This window comes from Cicer arietinum, chromosome 6, assembly GCF_000331145.2.
Source record: "Cicer arietinum cultivar CDC Frontier isolate Library 1 chromosome 6, Cicar.CDCFrontier_v2.0, whole genome shotgun sequence".
Lineage (NCBI taxonomy): Eukaryota > Viridiplantae > Streptophyta > Magnoliopsida > Fabales > Fabaceae > Cicer > Cicer arietinum.
In genome coordinates this window covers 42,394,861-42,412,542 of record NC_021165.2, presented here as the reverse complement: position 1 = coordinate 42,412,542, position 17,682 = coordinate 42,394,861, and the positions used below count along the sequence as shown (strand labels likewise).

At 33.5% G+C, this 17,682-nt stretch overlaps 2 protein-coding genes across 6 annotated transcripts; one reads left to right on the top strand and one right to left on the bottom strand.

Annotated features, from left to right (window-relative positions):
• The first annotated feature begins 1,088 nt into the window (after positions 1-1,088).
• LOC101504784 (probable serine/threonine-protein kinase PBL1) lies at positions 1,089-5,431 on the top strand. Its single transcript, XM_073370243.1, has 4 exons — positions 1,089-3,146; positions 3,584-3,841; positions 4,048-4,167; positions 4,691-5,431. Exons 1-4 carry the CDS (start codon positions 2,463-2,465, stop codon positions 5,318-5,320), a joined length of 1,692 nt encoding a protein of 563 aa, XP_073226344.1. The 5' UTR covers positions 1,089-2,462; the 3' UTR covers positions 5,321-5,431.
• An 803-nt stretch (positions 5,432-6,234) lies between these two features.
• Positions 6,235-16,737, bottom strand: LOC101505101 (B3 domain-containing transcription repressor VAL2). Of its 5 annotated transcripts, none has more exons than XM_027330645.2 (13): positions 16,341-16,737; positions 16,102-16,235; positions 15,035-15,116; positions 14,837-14,938; positions 13,811-14,436; positions 13,573-13,669; positions 13,263-13,437; positions 10,166-10,242; positions 9,669-10,094; positions 8,856-8,905; positions 8,591-8,704; positions 8,436-8,506; positions 6,235-7,221 (listed from the first exon to the last, which is right to left on the bottom strand). In XM_027330645.2, the coding sequence occupies exons 2-13, from the start codon at positions 16,212-16,214 to the stop codon at positions 6,440-6,442; spliced, it is 2,715 nt and encodes a 904-aa protein (XP_027186446.1). In that variant the 5' UTR covers positions 16,215-16,235; positions 16,341-16,737; the 3' UTR covers positions 6,235-6,439. The 5 variants fall into 5 exon arrangements, with proteins under 5 accessions (XP_027186446.1, XP_027186449.1, XP_027186447.1 ...); XM_027330648.2 differs by having other exon boundaries at positions 9,669-9,986; XM_027330646.2 differs by having other exon boundaries at positions 16,354-16,737.
• Positions 16,738-17,682: the final 945 nt, after the last annotated feature.

The window sequence follows — 17,682 nt, the reverse complement described above, 5'->3', positions numbered from 1 at the left end:
TTTAATATTCTCATGTTCGAATTAATATGGAGTTATTTTGGTTTCCTAAACCAAAAAGGTAGAGTTAATTTGACTAGATAGCATATGTAAATGGATATATCCATTGTCGTGAGTAATTATCATTCGTTACTCCTTTAATTGAATAAAGTGTTGTGTATCTACCTCATATCCGCATAGATGCATAGATATCTGTTAGACACTAGTCATAATTTTAGCTAATTTTACTGTTTATATATTCATGAGTATTATTTTTTTAAGAAAATACATTTTTGTAAAATAATCATGTATGAATTAAATAATATATAAAAAATTATTTGTTGACAAATATTACAATAATATACCATAATACTAATATATCACTTTTTTTTAATGATATCACCGACATTACACCTCTTATTAAAACCTAGTATGTTAAAGTATGTGCGACTGCGAATTTATTTGATCAATTAATGTATTCTTTTCATAAAAGTAGTGCTCGATTCCTAAACAAATATTATTTTATGTATGTTATTTTACTTATTTCTACTAATACTATGTACTTGCTAGTATACAAGAGTACCTAAAACAGATTCAAACATTTATATCTATTTTTTTCTTCACATTCAAACATGGATCAAAATCTCCTTACAACCCAGAAAGGAATTAGTCAAGATTCAAACCTAGATAGAATGAGATCTCACATTTGTGGAATGTACCAAATGACTGTGAGATGCAAAGGCATATTCATTCAAAGAGATTTTTTGGTCACACACCGAAAAATGGAATCTACCATATACATGTTTAGAGGACAAATTTGGAAAAGTTGAAAATGATAAAAGTAAAGTTAGAAGAATTTCCATTTGTGTGTGTTTTGGATAATAATAATAATAATAATAATAATAATAATAATAATAATAATAATAATAATAATAATAATAATAATAATAATAATAATAATAATAATAATGATAATGATAATAATAATAATAATAATAAAAAGTATGAGATTTTGATAACTCAGCATGTTAATTTTTCCTTTACCATTTGAAGCCATATTTCAGTCTTACTCTACAGTTTCAATGTTTCCAAAAATGTACTTTTTCCTCTTACTCTCCCAAAATCTATTCTTCCCCCACATCCAACCTTGTCAATTATTTTCTTTGACTTTATAAATACCTTAAGGAATAGTTTCATTCTTAAGTTGCATGAGCTGTTATATGCTATCTAATAGATGTGTTAACTTTTTTTTTTTGTATTCAAATAATTTGATGTGAGCCTCTCTTGTGTTGCAAAATTTATTGGTGAGTATGTTTTATTGTGTTTTTTTAATATTTTCAAAGTTTTGTTTGGTTGTAGTTTGACTCATAGGCAATTTACTGTTTCTTTTTATCTTAAAATTTCTGTTTTTATGTTTTCGTTTGTTTTGATAATTTGTGGTGGGGTTAAAGGCAAAGTAACTTAAGTTTTGTGAAACTGAATGAAATGAGGAGGGTTTTGTAATGATCTCTGGATTTCATTCAATTGAATTGAAAAACCATGTGTGTCTTGGGTTGGGTTTGTTATATTTCTTGTAAGAATTGACCAATGAAATAGAAAAAGTAAAAATTATTTGTTGTTTGTTCTAGAGAATATGATGGACACAACTATGGGAAAAATGCGGTTAAAGGACACTTGGTCAATTATTTCTGTTTTCGTGTTTTGTATTTAATTTGCGAATCCTAGATGAATAATTTCTTCTTTAAAGGACACTTGGTCAATTATTTTTGTTTTCGTGTTTTGTATTTAATTTGCGAATCCTAGATGAATAATTTCTTCTTTGAATGACAAATGTTAGTAATTAGTTGTTAAAATTGTTAGCGGAGGAAATTAATTCTAGAACCGTTTATTTCTTCAACTTTATGTTTTAGTTTTTTTTTTACGAAATTCCAAAATCACCTTTATCACTATAAAATAAAGATAACATTAGCATAGGTGAATAGTTGATCATGAATTATTAAGGTTAGCTGTTGTGTGCGAGAAATGAGAAGAGGTGAGGAGTGAAAAGAAAACTAGAAATGAAAGGGAAAAGGAAAGATTGATCTAACTTTACTCATTATATTGTTTTAATTAACTTATGCTCACGAGAGGGAAAGGATTAAAAACAATTACATGATATTATCACACATATGCATAATTTCGTCAGAAAATTTAAGGGGGATGAAAATGGTTTATCATTTTCCCTTGCAAACATGACAGTGTCTAGAGCATCCAAATTAAAATAGATTCAAATTTGGGGAAGGTGAATCTTTTTCTTTTGCCACATATCTCTCTCCTTTGATCCATTTGCTGAAATTTTTACATAACTTTTCTATGTAAAACCCCTAATAACAGCCTTTCTTGTGTCAATGTTTTGTATGCTTAAGTCCACTGAGTTTGATTAAGAAATATTTTATTATTTATGCAACAATTAAACAATTCTATACAACAAAATTCTTTTATAGAAGATGGGGTGTTTCAATGCCTTGAAATACATGAAGAAAAAGGGTGAAAAATGCAACACACAACATATCAGCCATAGTGAGCATGCATCTACTGCACTGCCTCAACTTGAAACTCAAAATTACTCAATGCACACTAGCATGAAATCCATTCAACATAACATGGGTGTTATCCACTCCACTAGAACACGGGCATTATCCACTCGAACGGCTCTTGATGATGCAGCAGCACAAGAAACTCTAGCCTCAATTGAGCTTGAGGAAAAAGAAAGGTCGAAAAGCCAAGCGAGATTATCAAAGGAGCTGCATTCACCTAGTCCACAACCTTTACCCCTCCCATTTCCTCAAGGAGATGCTTTTGATTTATTTCACTATGAAGAACAAGTATGGTCTAAGACCCGAGATAGATTGATGAAGAAACAACGTTCATCTAGTTCGCAACCTTTACCGCTTCCATCTCCTATAGGAAGAAGTTCATTAAAGGCTAGTGGCAGCATTAAATCGGGAAAAACTATTGATTCCATTCGTTACTTTCCTTATGAGGAAATCGCTGCTGCTTGCCTCAATTTCTCTTCAGATCGATGCATCTCAGAATGTCTTTCTTCTACTATATATAAAGCTTCCTTTGGTATTGATTCTTCAAGTAAGAAGCTTAAAGCCACGGTCACGTGCCTTCAACCGTCGACTCGGGTACCTTTCTTCTAGCTCTATTACCTTCATATCTTGATCTTCTGTAAATGATGAGATATCTTGAAATCAGGAACTCAAAATTGTTGTGAATTGCATTGTTATGAATTACATCATTACATGTTAAAACATAAGTATGAACACACTATCAATTGTGGATTGCGAAAAATAGCAATTTGTTCAAATTTCGCTATGCTTAAGTGTTATAGTGCCACAATGGCAGCTATTTGGCAACATTTTGTACTAAATAGTGTGTCACATAATAATAGTGATTTGTTAAAATTCTTCTATGCTATAGTGCTGTTATAATTGCTATTTGACAACATTGATATGGTTATGATTAGCCTTGTGTCGAAAGGTTTATATATTTTCACCCAAAAAGAATAAGGTAGTTAAGAGCTTTCTAACATGGTCTATATGTATGGTATGCCTTCTTCTAGGGGTTGAGGGAATTCATGAATGAAGTTAATACTCTTGCATCTTTGCAACATCCAAACCTATGTAAATTGCTCGGATTTCATGCCCGCGATGGTTATCAACAAAGAATTTTGGTTTATGAGAGGCTAAGCAATGGGAGCTTGGATCGCCTTTTGTTCCGGAGATCTGATGGACCTTCAATTGATTGGAACTCAAGAATGAAAATTGCCATATGTGCTGCACAAGGTCTTACTTTCTTGCATGAAGAAGGTCCTTTTCAGGTAATAAACATTCTATTTGCATGCAGTGCTTAGATCTCATTATGTGATTTCCATTGGGAGATGATTTATTGTGTATTTCTTAAGATGGATTGAACAATTATATCATTAGTAGATATCCTTTTTTATGTTCTTATAGTTTATTAGATTTTAAATTTTAAATTTAGTTCGGTTCTATCTCTACTAATATACCTTTATATCTCTTGTAGGCAATGTATAATGATTTTTCAGCAGTACATATACAGATTGACAAAGATTTCAATGCAAAGCTTACAGGATATGGTTTTGTTGGACATATTGCCGACGAAGACATTTCAAGCAGTTCATCGGTAAGTTCTTTGACTCATGCTAACTGCATTGTTGTGACTTGGTATAAAACAGTCACATGGTACTACCTCTATTCCTAATTACAAACACTTTACAGAAAGAAAAATAAAATTTGTCTCTAAATATAAACCTCATTTCAAATTAGAAGATGCATTTATTTATTGTTTTCAAATATATCTTTTATTAATACTACTAATTTATTTTGGAAAATGAAAATTCAAAGTTGAATGCATTCATACAGAAAAAGGTAGTTTAGGAACATTTACACACAAAATGATACATTTAATATACTATCACCTACTTTTCTTCGTATATATGAAGAGAAAAAACAAATAGTGATTATAAAAAAAGAATAGAGGTAGTACATTGAGGTCACAGGTTAAAATTTTGGAAACAGCCTCTCCGCTTGTGGGGGTGAGGTTGTGTACATCTACATTCCATTCCCCATATCTCGCCTGGTGAGAGGCTCGTACACTAAGCCTTCCCTTTTAGGTTTGTTCTCATTCATACTTTCTGTGTATACAGGCGGCAGCAAACCTTTCAGTGGAGACATTGGAAAAAGGAATGCTAACTCCAAAGAGCATTGTATGGAGTTTTGGAATTGTTCTTCTAGAGCTGCTTACCGGTAGAAAGAATTTGGACAACCATCTCCCTGAGAAAGAGAGGAGCTTAGTCAAGTGGTGTCGGCCTTTCGTAGCGGACAATTTCCAATTGTCAGCGATCATGGATTCTCAACTCAAAGGTCGATTTTCGCCCAAAGCAGCGAGAACAGTAGCTGGCATTGTACAAAGATGCCTCCAAAGGGATCCATCAGAAAGACCAACCATGAGAGCCATTGTTGAAAATCTCAAAATCATACTAGATATGCAGTATCCTAGTTGGTTTCCATTGCAAGAGCCATCAGCAGCCATGTATGGAAGACATGTGCCAAGAACACCAAGTGTTGATGGCATCATATGTCATGCACCAAGATTGAGTTTCTCTGCTCCATCACTACCATCAGTAGGCAGAGCATCTATTTCACATCCTGCAAGACGGTCTGTTGGGACCACAACGCTTCCTTCTCCCCTTGCTTGTTCATCCACTGTTTCTACAGAAGAGCTCACTAGGCAGGAAAGTATAAAGTCGTCATACTCATTATCCGAGAAAGCCTAGTGTTGTAGGACAGTGACTTTCTATCATGTCCATTTCCGAGTGAATCAACAACTTAGCCTATAAATTTGTTAGCGTCAGACACACTATTTCTATTGCCAATTTAACACAAAAAGTATACAAGTGAATTAACAAATTCTTTGATTTTCTATAATTTCATGAATCAAATTGGTGATTCACTTGTATACTTTTTGTGTTAAATTGGCAATAGAAATAGTGTCTAGGATTGACATGATCTACCTTAAAAATCCCTTATAGAGGATAAACAATGTTGTTGTTCTGCCTAAGCAGATATTTATTTGTAGATATTGCAAAAACTGCTCATACTAGGTTCAATTGACAAATATATTTTAGATTTTATAAAAGTTTAAGTTAATTCACTAACATAGTTGTCAACTAAAAGAAAATGAACACTCCCTCTAATAATAAATGTCACTTTAAGAAAATAAATTGTCTTAAAAGAAATGTCATTTTCAATGTAAAATTAATTTTATTTTCAATTGTATTGTATTATTAATATTATGTAAGCTATTTTCAAATCATTATATTCGACTTTGCATTTATGGAGTGAAAAATACATCAATTGTTAATAAGGATAATTTAATAAAATTATTGAACAAAAACAACACTCATTGTAAGATAAAGGGAGAAGATTAAACAATTTTTAAATGCAAAATTTGTAATGTAAATATCAAGTAGGTAAAAAAGACAAATTTCCATGTGTAGATGTGTTAGATATAGTATGTGAAAAAGAAGTAAAAATGAAAATATTGAAAATAAAAGATGGTGAAGAGACAAATGAAAAAAGACATTGCCACAAGAAAACATCGAGACAAAAAGTGTCTTAGTATTACGAGGAAAAACAGAAATAAAAGGCCTCTTAATATGTGTGAAGTAAATAAAAGAAAAAATTAACATATACAAACTCAACAACTTTTTTATATATAATAATAAAGATATATGTATAGGGGGAAAATTCACAGTTAGGACAGAAAAAGACAATAAAAAACAATATAGACATCCCAATCAAACCTCATGTAGCATTATAACTTACGCAAGAATTCTTGTATGATGATTTCAGAGTAAAGAAAAGCGAAAAAATAAAATGAAGGCGGCACGGCTTCATGAAAGAGAATTGTTTTGGTCTCTTTCTTGCCCACTGTTCTCTTTAGGACTGCCTTCCTGTTCATGAACTGCAGAAGCAGTATGGCAGTCTTCATTTTGTCTACCCTCACTCTCATTGGTTGTCTGTGCCTGCACATTTGTATCTGAATTTGTTTGCTGCTCTGATATCAAGCTAGAAAGACCATTTTGCTTCAAGTATGTCTCCAGGGGGAGAATTGCTTCTTCAAGAAGAGTCATCATGCTCAGAGTGTTTTGCCCAGATTGCATGACTTCTCGGTCTGGTTGGCAATTCAGGTCTAATTGTCCCTTAGCTGCTTCAGACACATGGTCTTGACTCCTTGAATCCAACTCATTTAGCACTGTTGCTTGATTCTCCGAACCACCAACTGGAGTTAAATGTCGAGAGGTGCTGTCTCCTTCTGATTCATCTTTGGTCCTCCATGATAGCATATTTTTCTGAGCAATCTCAGCTTCCCTCTCAGATTGACGTTTCTTCTTTCGCATCATCAGGGTTTTAAACCGACGTTTAACTGTCATGCACACGTTACAGGTGCATGTAGGTTTGTGTTTGCCCTTTCCACTTGGTGGCTGGATACAAACGATGCAGGAGCACCCGGGTCTATGACGAGGATGTCTTGTGGTGGTCACAACTGGGGTCCTGCCAGAGTCACTTGCATCATCTCCAACTATTGCAGCATTTGACAAAGCATCAAGACCAGAAGATTCACGTTCCAGTGCTGACCTCTGGCTAGCTGCTGCTAGTCTTTGTTTCTTGAACTCTATTCCGAAATGATGGATTTAAATGTTTTAGAATAAATGAATTGGTTTGCATGAAAAACGTGTCTACATGCATGTATAACAATCACAAAATCACTGTCTTTACTCATGCAGCATAGTTTGGGATTATGGATTTGTTAAGTTCATTCAAAACAGATAATTTGAAAACTAATAAGGGTTAGCACGAAGTATTAAGACATAACTTGCTAACAAAAGCAACAGCTCCATGGTAGCAACACCCTAGTAGAAAGCATTATGCAAGTCACATTCTGGTCATATTGGTTCTTTCAAGCGGAGGCTCAAGATCAGTTAAAGATAAGAATGATAGAAAACGTGCTAGGATGGCATTTTAAAACTCACTATGTATATACCTTGTATGCTAATCAGTTTTGATAAATTTATCAACAATCGAAAGATGGAAATAGATCATGCATAAAAATCAATACTTAACATTTATAACCATCCTGTGCATTTATTTAAATATCTGTACTAATTGTACATTGTACAGATTTTCGATTCTCCTAATTCAAACATATGAACTAAATATGTAAACAAGAATAAGATACTGAAGAGGCTTTTGTGTTTTCAGTTGTGCATGTGTTTCCTTTTTAAGAGACACAAAAAAGGAAGAAAGAAAAACAAAACCAAGAACAAGGAAATAGCAATAAAAGCTCATCAACAGAATGTGACTTGCAGTCACTCTCATCCAAATTTAAAACGGAAGCCCATTAGGAATCAAATGAGTTTATAAAGTGAGTCACTCTCGTCTTATAAGCCGGTTTTGTAAGAATGAGTTAGGTCTAATATAAAAACTTAATATGGTATAAGAGTCTATCGGTCCGGGCTACCCACCATTTACATCCACGCACCACGACCAATAGTACTGGGCTTGAGGGATGTATTGGAAAAAACCCAAGTCCCAAATAAATTAAAGATAAGAAGGTCTCAAGTAAGTTTATAAAGAGAGCTACTCCTCGTCTAACAAGCTGATATTGTAAGGACGAGGTAGGTACAATATAAGAACCTAATAAAGACATATTTCAAAACCATTTGTAACAAATACTAATAGGAAAATTCTCTCTGAAAGGAAGCATAGCTTCAAATGCAAGGTCAACTAATTGAAGATAAAACCATTTTCTACCAGGATTTATGATCAACAGTAACTATAAAAGCAAAGCGTGTTTTTAATAAATTAAAGCATGAAATAGAGAAATACCCTTGTTCATTCTCAAAAGATTATCCAGTTCCCTTGGGTTCAATTCATTGGGAGCAGCACATGAACACCTGCTGACAGCAATGCAGAAGCACAAAGGTTTTACTAAAAACAAGTTTTTGGCAAATAACAACATCACGATAGAGTCTTCTACTCACCTGCTTTGATCCCATAAATTCTCCATACATGTCCAATTAGGGGGAATAAGTACATCAACTGGTAACTTCCGCCATTTTAAGCAACTATCACACTGTGTCCATTGCTCATTTATCCTGAGGTACAGTCATACTCCAAATTTTCAGGCTTTGTTGAAATATATAAGCTTCTGTATTTGTAGAACTTTCTAAAAGAAATATCATTAAGTTCAATATAAAATATAAAAGATGCAAGCAATAAAAAAAATAATGCATACATTCATCTTACCCAGTTGATCGTACCACAAATATACTCTTCTTTCCAAAGACAGGAGGTTCCTGCATGAGTTGAAGTTAACATATAAGGAAGATCTTATACATGCTGTATAATAAAATGTAACCACATTAGTCGAGACTTTACTTCAAAAGTTAACGTATTAAGACCTAAAAATAAATGGAAGTACTTTAGCTTTATATGTTATCCACACAAATTTAATCACTGCGATGTGTGAAATATTAGTTGAGCAGAGATAATAAAATTTGTAACTCCAATATTAGTTACTGTACTGACAGATTGATGCAAGTAAAGTCCACATTAAAAAAATGAGTACATTATAGGGGCAACCTAATTGGAAGATGAAGAAACTAATGGAATAATATTTTCATATTTTATTACTATAGCTTTAGACTGTTAATATAGGAAATATATTACAATAGTTATAGTAATGACGAAATCATAAAAAAAAATTAAAAAAAAAAGAGAATAATATAAAATCATAGAGAATCAAATCTGATTTCTCTTGATTCTTCAAGAGAGGGTTTTGAAACTTATGCCTCCATTCTTTCTAGTTACAAAATTACATAGTCATCCCCTACCCATCAACTCTTCTTAGAAGTTATTTCAGAAAAGTTCCTAACAAGTTATATATTCTTCTGAGATTTAGATTCACCTGAACTGTAAAAGTTTGGATGGCAAATTAATGCAATAATTAAATGATTAGAGCTAGTGAAAGATTCTCTTTCTGTGTCAAATGTATATATGTATGACAACACGAACGAGATAATTTCATAAATAATTACTGGTTATAAATAGTATACTCACTTCATATTCTTCAAATAGGTGATCCTCAATCATGACAACACTTGGCTTAACTGCTAGAGGTGGACAAAGTAAATCCTGAGCCTCTTCCCAAGTAAGTTTCAGCTCCAGTGCATCCTGGCTATCAATAAGCAACCTCTTACTTTTTGACCCAATATTTCGAGTTTTTTTCTTCTCGGGAACCAGAATGGGTGGCAAACACAATCCATCTCTTTTCCTGCTTTGAGGCATTTCTACATTATGCCAATCCATGTCACCACCAGCTGAGTTCCATCTATTAGACAGCGCATTTAGGTGGTTTTCTGAACATCCCTTTTGTGACTGAAGAAGGCCAGAGTAACCACTTAATATAGGTACATTCACATAAACACCAGAATAGGAAGTTTCACTTGAATGAGAACCATTGTGCATTTTAGACGGAAAAGTTTCCTGCTTAATAGGTAATTTAATATCAATTCAATAAGTTTGAGTATGCTGTATGAGCTAAAAGTGATTATTACCTGTACTGAAGCAGAATCTGTTGCCTTCCTGAACCCCATTATAAGTTTCCCCTCAGGGTCCATACGGCTAAATGTCACTGCATCATTTTTTAGAAAAGTTTCAATTTTATTTAGTAAAACTTGAAGATGAAACAATTTATTTATTAAAAAAATCTCGCACGCAACAAATAAAACTTAGAAACAGTACAGAAATACTGTTTTTCATAATTTGAACATATCCCATCCTCAAAAACACTAGGTAATTTAAAGTTTCAATTTTATTTAGTAAAACTTGAAGATGAAACAATTTATTTATTAAAAAAATCTCGCACGCAACAAATAAAACTTAGAAACAGTACAGAAATACTGTTTTTCATAATTTGAACATATCCCATCCTCAAAAACACTAGGTAATTTAGAGAAGAAGAAGAAGAAGAAGAAGAAGAAGAAGAAGAAGAAGAAGAAGAAGAAGAAGAAGAAGAAGAAGAAGAAGAAGAAGAAGAAGAAGAAGAAGAAGAAGAAGAAGAAGAAGAAGAAGAAGAAGAAGAAGAAGAAGAAGAAGAAGAAGAAGAAGAAGAAGAAGAAGAAGAAGAAGAAGAAGAAGAAGAAGAAGAAGAAGAAGAAGAAGAAGAAGAAGAAGAAGAAGAAGAAGAAGAAGAAGAAGAAGAAGAAGAAGAAGAAGAAGAAGAAGAAGAAGAAGAAGAAGAAGAAGAAGAAGAAGAAGAAGAAGAAGAAGAAGAAGAAGAAGAAGAAGAAGAAGAAGAAGAAGAAGAAGAAGAAGAAGAAGAAGAAGAAGAAGAAGAAGAAGAAGAAGAAGAAGAAGAAGAAGAAGAAGAAGAAGAAGAAGAAGAAGAAGAAGAAGAAGAAGAAGAAGAAGAAGAAGAAGAAGAAGAAGAAGAAGAAGAAGAAGAAGAAGAAGAAGAAGAAGAAGAAGAAGAAGAAGAAGAAGAAGAAGAAGAAGAAGAAGAAGAAGAAGAAGAAGAAGAAGAAGAAGAAGAAGAAGAAGAAGAAGAAGAAGAAGAAGAAGAAGAAGAAGAAGAAGAAGAAGAAGAAGAAGAAGAAGAAGAAGAAGAAGAAGAAGAAGAAGAAGAAGAAGAAGAAGAAGAAGAAGAAGAAGAAGAAGAAGAAGAAGAAGAAGAAGAAGAAGAAGAAGAAGAAGAAGAAGAAGAAGAAGAAGAAGAAGAAGAAGAAGAAGAAGAAGAAGAAGAAGAAGAAGAAGAAGAAGAAGAAGAAGAAGAAGAAGAAGAAGAAGAAGAAGAAGAAGAAGAAGAAGAAGAAGAAGAAGAAGAAGAAGAAGAAGAAGAAGAAGAAGAAGAAGAAGAAGAAGAAGAAGAAGAAGAAGAAGAAGAAGAAGAAGAAGAAGAAGAAGAAGAAGAAGAAGAAGAAGAAGAAGAAGAAGAAGAAGAAGAAGAAGAAGAAGAAGAAGAAGAAGAAGAAGAAGAAGAAGAAGAAGAAGAAGAAGAAGAAGAAGAAGAAGAAGAAGAAGAAGAAGAAGAAGAAGAAGAAGAAGAAGAAGAAGAAGAAGAAGAAGAAGAAGAAGAAGAAGAAGAAGAAGAAGAAGAAGAAGAAGAAGAAGAAGAAGAAGAAGAAGAAGAAGAAGAAGAAGAAGAAGAAGAAGAAGAAGAAGAAGAAGAAGAAGAAGAAGAAGAAGAAGAAGAAGAAGAAGAAGAAGAAGAAGAAGAAGAAGAAGAAGAAGAAGAAGAAGAAGAAGAAGAAGAAGAAGAAGAAGAAGAAGAAGAAGAAGAAGAAGAAGAAGAAGAAGAAGAAGAAGAAGAAGAAGAAGAAGAAGAAGAAGAAGAAGAAGAAGAAGAAGAAGAAGAAGAAGAAGAAGAAGAAGAAGAAGAAGAAGAAGAAGAAGAAGAAGAAGAAGAAGAAGAAGAAGAAGAAGAAGAAGAAGAAGAAGAAGAAGAAGAAGAAGAAGAAGAAGAAGAAGAAGAAGAAGAAGAAGAAGAAGAAGAAGAAGAAGAAGAAGAAGAAGAAGAAGAAGAAGAAGAAGAAGAAGAAGAAGAAGAAGAAGAAGAAGAAGAAGAAGAAGAAGAAGAAGAAGAAGAAGAAGAAGAAGAAGAAGAAGAAGAAGAAGAAGAAGAAGAAGAAGAAGAAGAAGAAGAAGAAGAAGAAGAAGAAGAAGAAGAAGAAGAAGAAGAAGAAGAAGAAGAAGAAGAAGAAGAAGAAGAAGAAGAAGAAGAAGAAGAAGAAGAAGAAGAAGAAGAAGAAGAAGAAGAAGAAGAAGAAGAAGAAGAAGAAGAAGAAGAAGAAGAAGAAGAAGAAGAAGAAGAAGAAGAAGAAGAAGAAGAAGAAGAAGAAGAAGAAGAAGAAGAAGAAGAAGAAGAAGAAGAAGAAGAAGAAGAAGAAGAAGAAGAAGAAGAAGAAGAAGAAGAAGAAGAAGAAGAAGAAGAAGAAGAAGAAGAAGAAGAAGAAGAAGAAGAAGAAGAAGAAGAAGAAGAAGAAGAAGAAGAAGAAGAAGAAGAAGAAGAAGAAGAAGAAGAAGAAGAAGAAGAAGAAGAAGAAGAAGAAGAAGAAGAAGAAGAAGAAGAAGAAGAAGAAGAAGAAGAAGAAGAAGAAGAAGAAGAAGAAGAAGAAGAAGAAGAAGAAGAAGAAGAAGAAGAAGAAGAAGAAGAAGAAGAAGAAGAAGAAGAAGAAGAAGAAGAAGAAGAAGAAGAAGAAGAAGAAGAAGAAGAAGAAGAAGAAGAAGAAGAAGAAGAAGAAGAAGAAGAAGAAGAAGAAGAAGAAGAAGAAGAAGAAGAAGAAGAAGAAGAAGAAGAAGAAGAAGAAGAAGAAGAAGAAGAAGAAGAAGAAGAAGAAGAAGAAGAAGAAGAAGAAGAAGAAGAAGAAGAAGAAGAAGAAGAAGAAGTATTTGAAGTATTTGCAGTCATCATCTAAAGGCAGCATATTTTCATGGTATGATTAATGATTTTTAGCATATTAGGAACTTACAGAGATTCGGATTGGAAACAAAAATATGTATAACCGAAGAAAAAAATCTAATAATCTCCTTATATAAGCTAATTTTGCAGACTGCAGTACAGAAAGACAAGTAGAAAAAAGAAAGTTCCCATGTGATTCATATATTCTGAGAATCGGTAATTTAGCAAATTCAGTGGTTCTCAATAATATATACCAGTATCGCCAGCTTGCAGTTGCATTGATTGAATACAAGGGGTTACACCTTCTAAAACATACATCCTGCTATTATTATTTGGCCAAAATCTAAATTGAAACATCCATTCTTTTCCTTTCACATCTTGTATTCGCAAAGGAAGGCCCTCCGGTTGAGAGATAGGAGGGAAATATGCCTGTACAATGACATCCTCTTTTAATTCTAATAAATCACATGACTCATCAAACAAAATAAATTATAGTATAATAATGGAAAATGCAACATGACAACAGTAGATATCAATGAAACAGTTAAGGTAAAAAAAAATTACTTCAGCACATGCTTTTGGTAGAACCAATCGGCCGATTCGACCAGCATCACTTGCACTAAGCATCTTTTCAAAGAGTGGCACGATTGTGGAATTTGAACTTGAACATATCATAAATCATGGTTAAGGAAATCTTTTTCTAAGGCAAACAGTAATTGGCAAAACAATAACAAGTTATCACCTTGAATAAGTATTTTGCCTATAATTAACAATTTAAAGAACTAATTACAATGCTGGATACTCTCCTGATATTTGCTGCAACTCTTGATCTGTAATTCTAGGCCAATATCGTGGACTTCCCCGTCCTTCAGTAGGAGGCCTTGCTATACGAATCTGGGACACTGTGCCTGCATTTGCTTCTAAACCTGAAGAAAGAGTTGGCCTAGGGGGTTTAGGTAAAAGATGGCGAGATCTAGACCCCAATAGAAGTGAAGGTGATGCTTTGCTTTGTTCCCTTTCATCAACAAGGACGTTATGAAAGGGATTCAAATTTACCAAAGGAGCAGCAACAGTCATACTCAAATTTGTAGGTGCCAGTGATTCATATATATCTTGCACATCGTCTGCCTTACAGTTCTCTGCGTTCGCAGTCCTAGATGATCCATTTGACTCTCGATGAAATTGCGATATCAAAGTGCTTCCAAATTCTCCAACAGAGGGTAAAACTTCTGGTTTGATAACTGTAGAAGGCCCATCTGTATCAACTTTGTGAGGTTTGAGCCAGCATCTTAGCCCGTCATTCTCTCCATAATTCCCTACTTGCATATCCCTCACATTTAATTGGTTAGCCAGAGATATGGACTGCTGCGCACTGACATTTATTATCTTTGATGTCCCAGATTCATTAACCTTTTCAGTACTAGCAATCTGTCAGGTAATTTATCATTACCAATTTTGGGAACATACAGTTAGACAAAGCATCAATACAAAATATCCATACAGGCAAGAAGCAACAAAATATGGATGAACAAATCTTCATCGCAGAGATCAGATCACCATAAATTTTTCATCAGATAGTAGATCACTCAATTTACCCTCTAAATGCTAATCAATATGAATTACATGATGAAACAAGATTCATTCAAAAATAACCTAAAATTTAAGACCTGCTAACAAGCATCATAAATCCTTTTGTCAAAAAACATCATAAATTCTAATCTGTTTGAGGAAGTTGTCAAGATCAACAAACGAAAAAAATATTCATCTGTTTCCATCGTGGTAAACATAAATGGTTAGTTATCTATGTAATATGGTGAAGTTAGCTTACAGGGTGAAGTCCTGAATTACTTGCACAGGTTATACAGCTGACACCACCAGTATCAAGTATTTCAAGCTGCGACCTTGAAGCAACGCATCCACAATGGAGATGCTGCAGATAATAGAACAAATAGGATCATTAAGTATATCATAGCATGTTGAAACACTAAACTTGTGGGGTAAGGAAAAAGTGCTTTATACACACTACCTTGCCACAAGAAGTGCACTCTCTCCAACCAGAATCATTCGCATGGAACATATCACAAAATGCTGATTGCTCATAAGCAGCACTAGAGTAGAGAAAAATCCAGAGTAAGAATCTGAGCACGATGTTGTTTCTTGGTAATTTCCAACTTCAACTAAGTATATTTGTAGGCTTACTGTACAGTTAATACATAATCTAAAGGAGACATTTTATCAACTTATACGAGGATGAATGTGAGTGAAAATACAGATACTTGTCTTAATATTTCACTCTGACTTTGTTTGAAAACTGTGTCAACACTCTCATGTGTGGAAGCATGTGTACTAATTTCAACATTCTATTATCAAATTATCATATGATGTTGTAGCAAAAAAAATGTATCATATGATGACATCCCGTGCTCATTCTACATGATTTAGACAGTAAAATTTCAGCCAACGGAGGCCCTGTTCTAATCTTCACAAACAGGTCATACAACTATTTCAGAAAGAAAAAGCAAGTAATATAATTATCTGATTTTTCTTTTGTTTTCTTTTCATTTCTTTGCACATTTTCGGGAAATCTTATGCCACATAGTATTTATCACCAATAATTATTTTGGGTCATTTATTCAGAATATAAGGATAATTAATACCGGAAAACATACTAGTAAACACGTACCAAGAATAACATTTTTAACTATGATCTGCAACCACATATACCGTTTTTATTTTTATTTTTAAAAATGCAATAAGATAAAGCGCAAACATCGCTACTATAACTAGGGAAAAAAAGTAGACAAAGGTCAAAACAGTGGTTAAGATTTATTTAATTTTAGAAAGAAAAAAAAATTAACAAATTTAAAAGTAAATTTAAAATAAAACCCCCAAACTCTTTTTTTGACTTAATTTAAAAGCCAACTTAACAAAGAACAGACAATTGATAAATAAGAAATGAATAAATCGAATATTACTATTCCTAACGTCGTAATTCACTGTTCGGTCCATTCAATTTCATATCAACTCAGCGCCGTCACGCGCATTAATTTTCAACTCACGCGTATATCAATTTGAAATCTAAAGAATCATTACCCGCACTTATCACATAGATCGGCAAATTCACCGGATCGAAGAAGCCAACCTTTGCGCCACCGAATCGACGTAGAGGTAGCACACGTCATATTCATGCAGCACTTTGACTCCATTTTCAACTTCAATTCCACAACCTTCACACCATTGCATCAACAACAATAACAAAATCAATTAAAAAACCCTAACAATTTAATCAACTCACCGAGTTCGAAAATTTAAATCGAAATCAAGCATCATACAAAAAAATCAAACCGAACAACGAAGCTTGCGTCGCCGGAATTTCGAGAGGAAAGTCCCGTTAGCCGGAGGTTATTTAGATAAGGCGGCCGCGCGCATACTGCTGTGGTTTCAGTTTTGCATTTGCGTAGCGGCGCGGAGAAGCGAGTCTTAATTGAAAGAATCGTTGGAAACTAACCGGAGGAGAAGAAGTGGAGAGAGAATTGAATCGACGGTGACCGGAGAGAAAAGAAGAATAAAGAGAGAGAGTGAGGAGCAGAGATAGAAAGAGAGAAGGCGTGTGCATGCAGAATAATAAGAAAGGAGAAAGAAAAGAGGCACCAAAATGCATGCACGATGAGATAGATGAGATGATTATACTTCAAGACTTGGCCAACTTCCCCACTTGCTTCTAAGAATTCATTTAGTTGTTTTTTATTATTTTGGTAAAAACTTTAATTATTATTGACATCATTATCATCGTTGTTGTAAATTGCTACTAGACCTTTACCGTGGGTCACGCGTGCGATTGACATATTGATAGGAAATTGATATGAAAATATATTGATATTATAAAATAAACATCTATTTTGTAAAAAGGCTCTACAACATTTTTTTTATTTTTTATTCCACTTATCTTGACAACGGTTAAAAAGTCGTGACTACAAACGACAATAGACAACAGTTTTCAAATCTTCTTTGTAATATCTATATAAAATATACTTTTTTAGTTGTCAATAAAACTGTTGCATATTTGTTTTTAAGATATGAGTTAAAAAGTGTGGTTAATTCAGACAACAGTTTTAAACCATTTTCTGTGAAGATTTTAAAACAACATATTATAAATGTAATCACAGTTTAAAAAATGTTGTATGTACCGTGTTTAAACCACAATACATAATTGTGAGATAAAATAGAAAAAAGTGTTGGCTAAACCAAAACCCTTAATTATTTGCATGAACCTAATTTTCCAACTTTAATTTCCCCAAATTACATGAATTCCCCACACCAAAACCCTTATTTCCTAAACCAAAATCCTTCTCAATTGCATTTGCACCTCTCGCCTAAACCATAACCCTTATTGTGTCTTGCACAACGTCATCGTCTTGCCTTTGTCTTTGTCTTCATCTCTGTCTTCGTGCCTCTCGCCGAAACCAAAACCCTTCTCGACTTTGTCTTGCACGACGCCTCTTGTCGTCGTGTTCTCCTACAACTCTCTTATAGGATAACTTGTAAGGTCACCAATTATCCATAGTGTTTTGTTGCTGGTGCTAAGCTAAATTGGGTGGCTTATATTGAATTTGTTAGTGCAAGAGTTAGCAATTCTACATTTAATTGAATTGAATTCAATTGATTCAATATCTG

Excerpts from the sequence above, each read along its gene's own strand:
- LOC101504784 (XM_073370243.1), top strand. The coding sequence starts at position 2,463 with ATGGGGTGTTTCAATGCCTTGAAATACATGAAGAAAAAGGGTGAAAAA. Across the intron at positions 3,147-3,583 it reads GCCTTCAACCGTCGACTCGG|GGGTTGAGGGAATTCATGAA; the intron begins GTACCTTTCTTC and ends GCCTTCTTCTAG. Across the intron at positions 3,842-4,047 it reads ATGAAGAAGGTCCTTTTCAG|GCAATGTATAATGATTTTTC; the intron begins GTAATAAACATT and ends TATCTCTTGTAG.
- LOC101505101 (XM_027330645.2), bottom strand. The coding sequence starts at position 16,214 with ATGGAGTCAAAGTGCTGCATGAATATGACGTGTGCTACCTCTACGTCG. Across the intron at positions 15,117-16,101 it reads GATCTATGTGATAAGTGCGG|TGCTGCTTATGAGCAATCAG; the intron begins GTAATGATTCTT and ends TCTCTACTCTAG. Across the intron at positions 10,243-13,262 it reads ACTGCAAGCTGGCGATACTG|TGACATTTAGCCGTATGGAC; the intron begins GTATATATTATT and ends AAAATGATGCAG.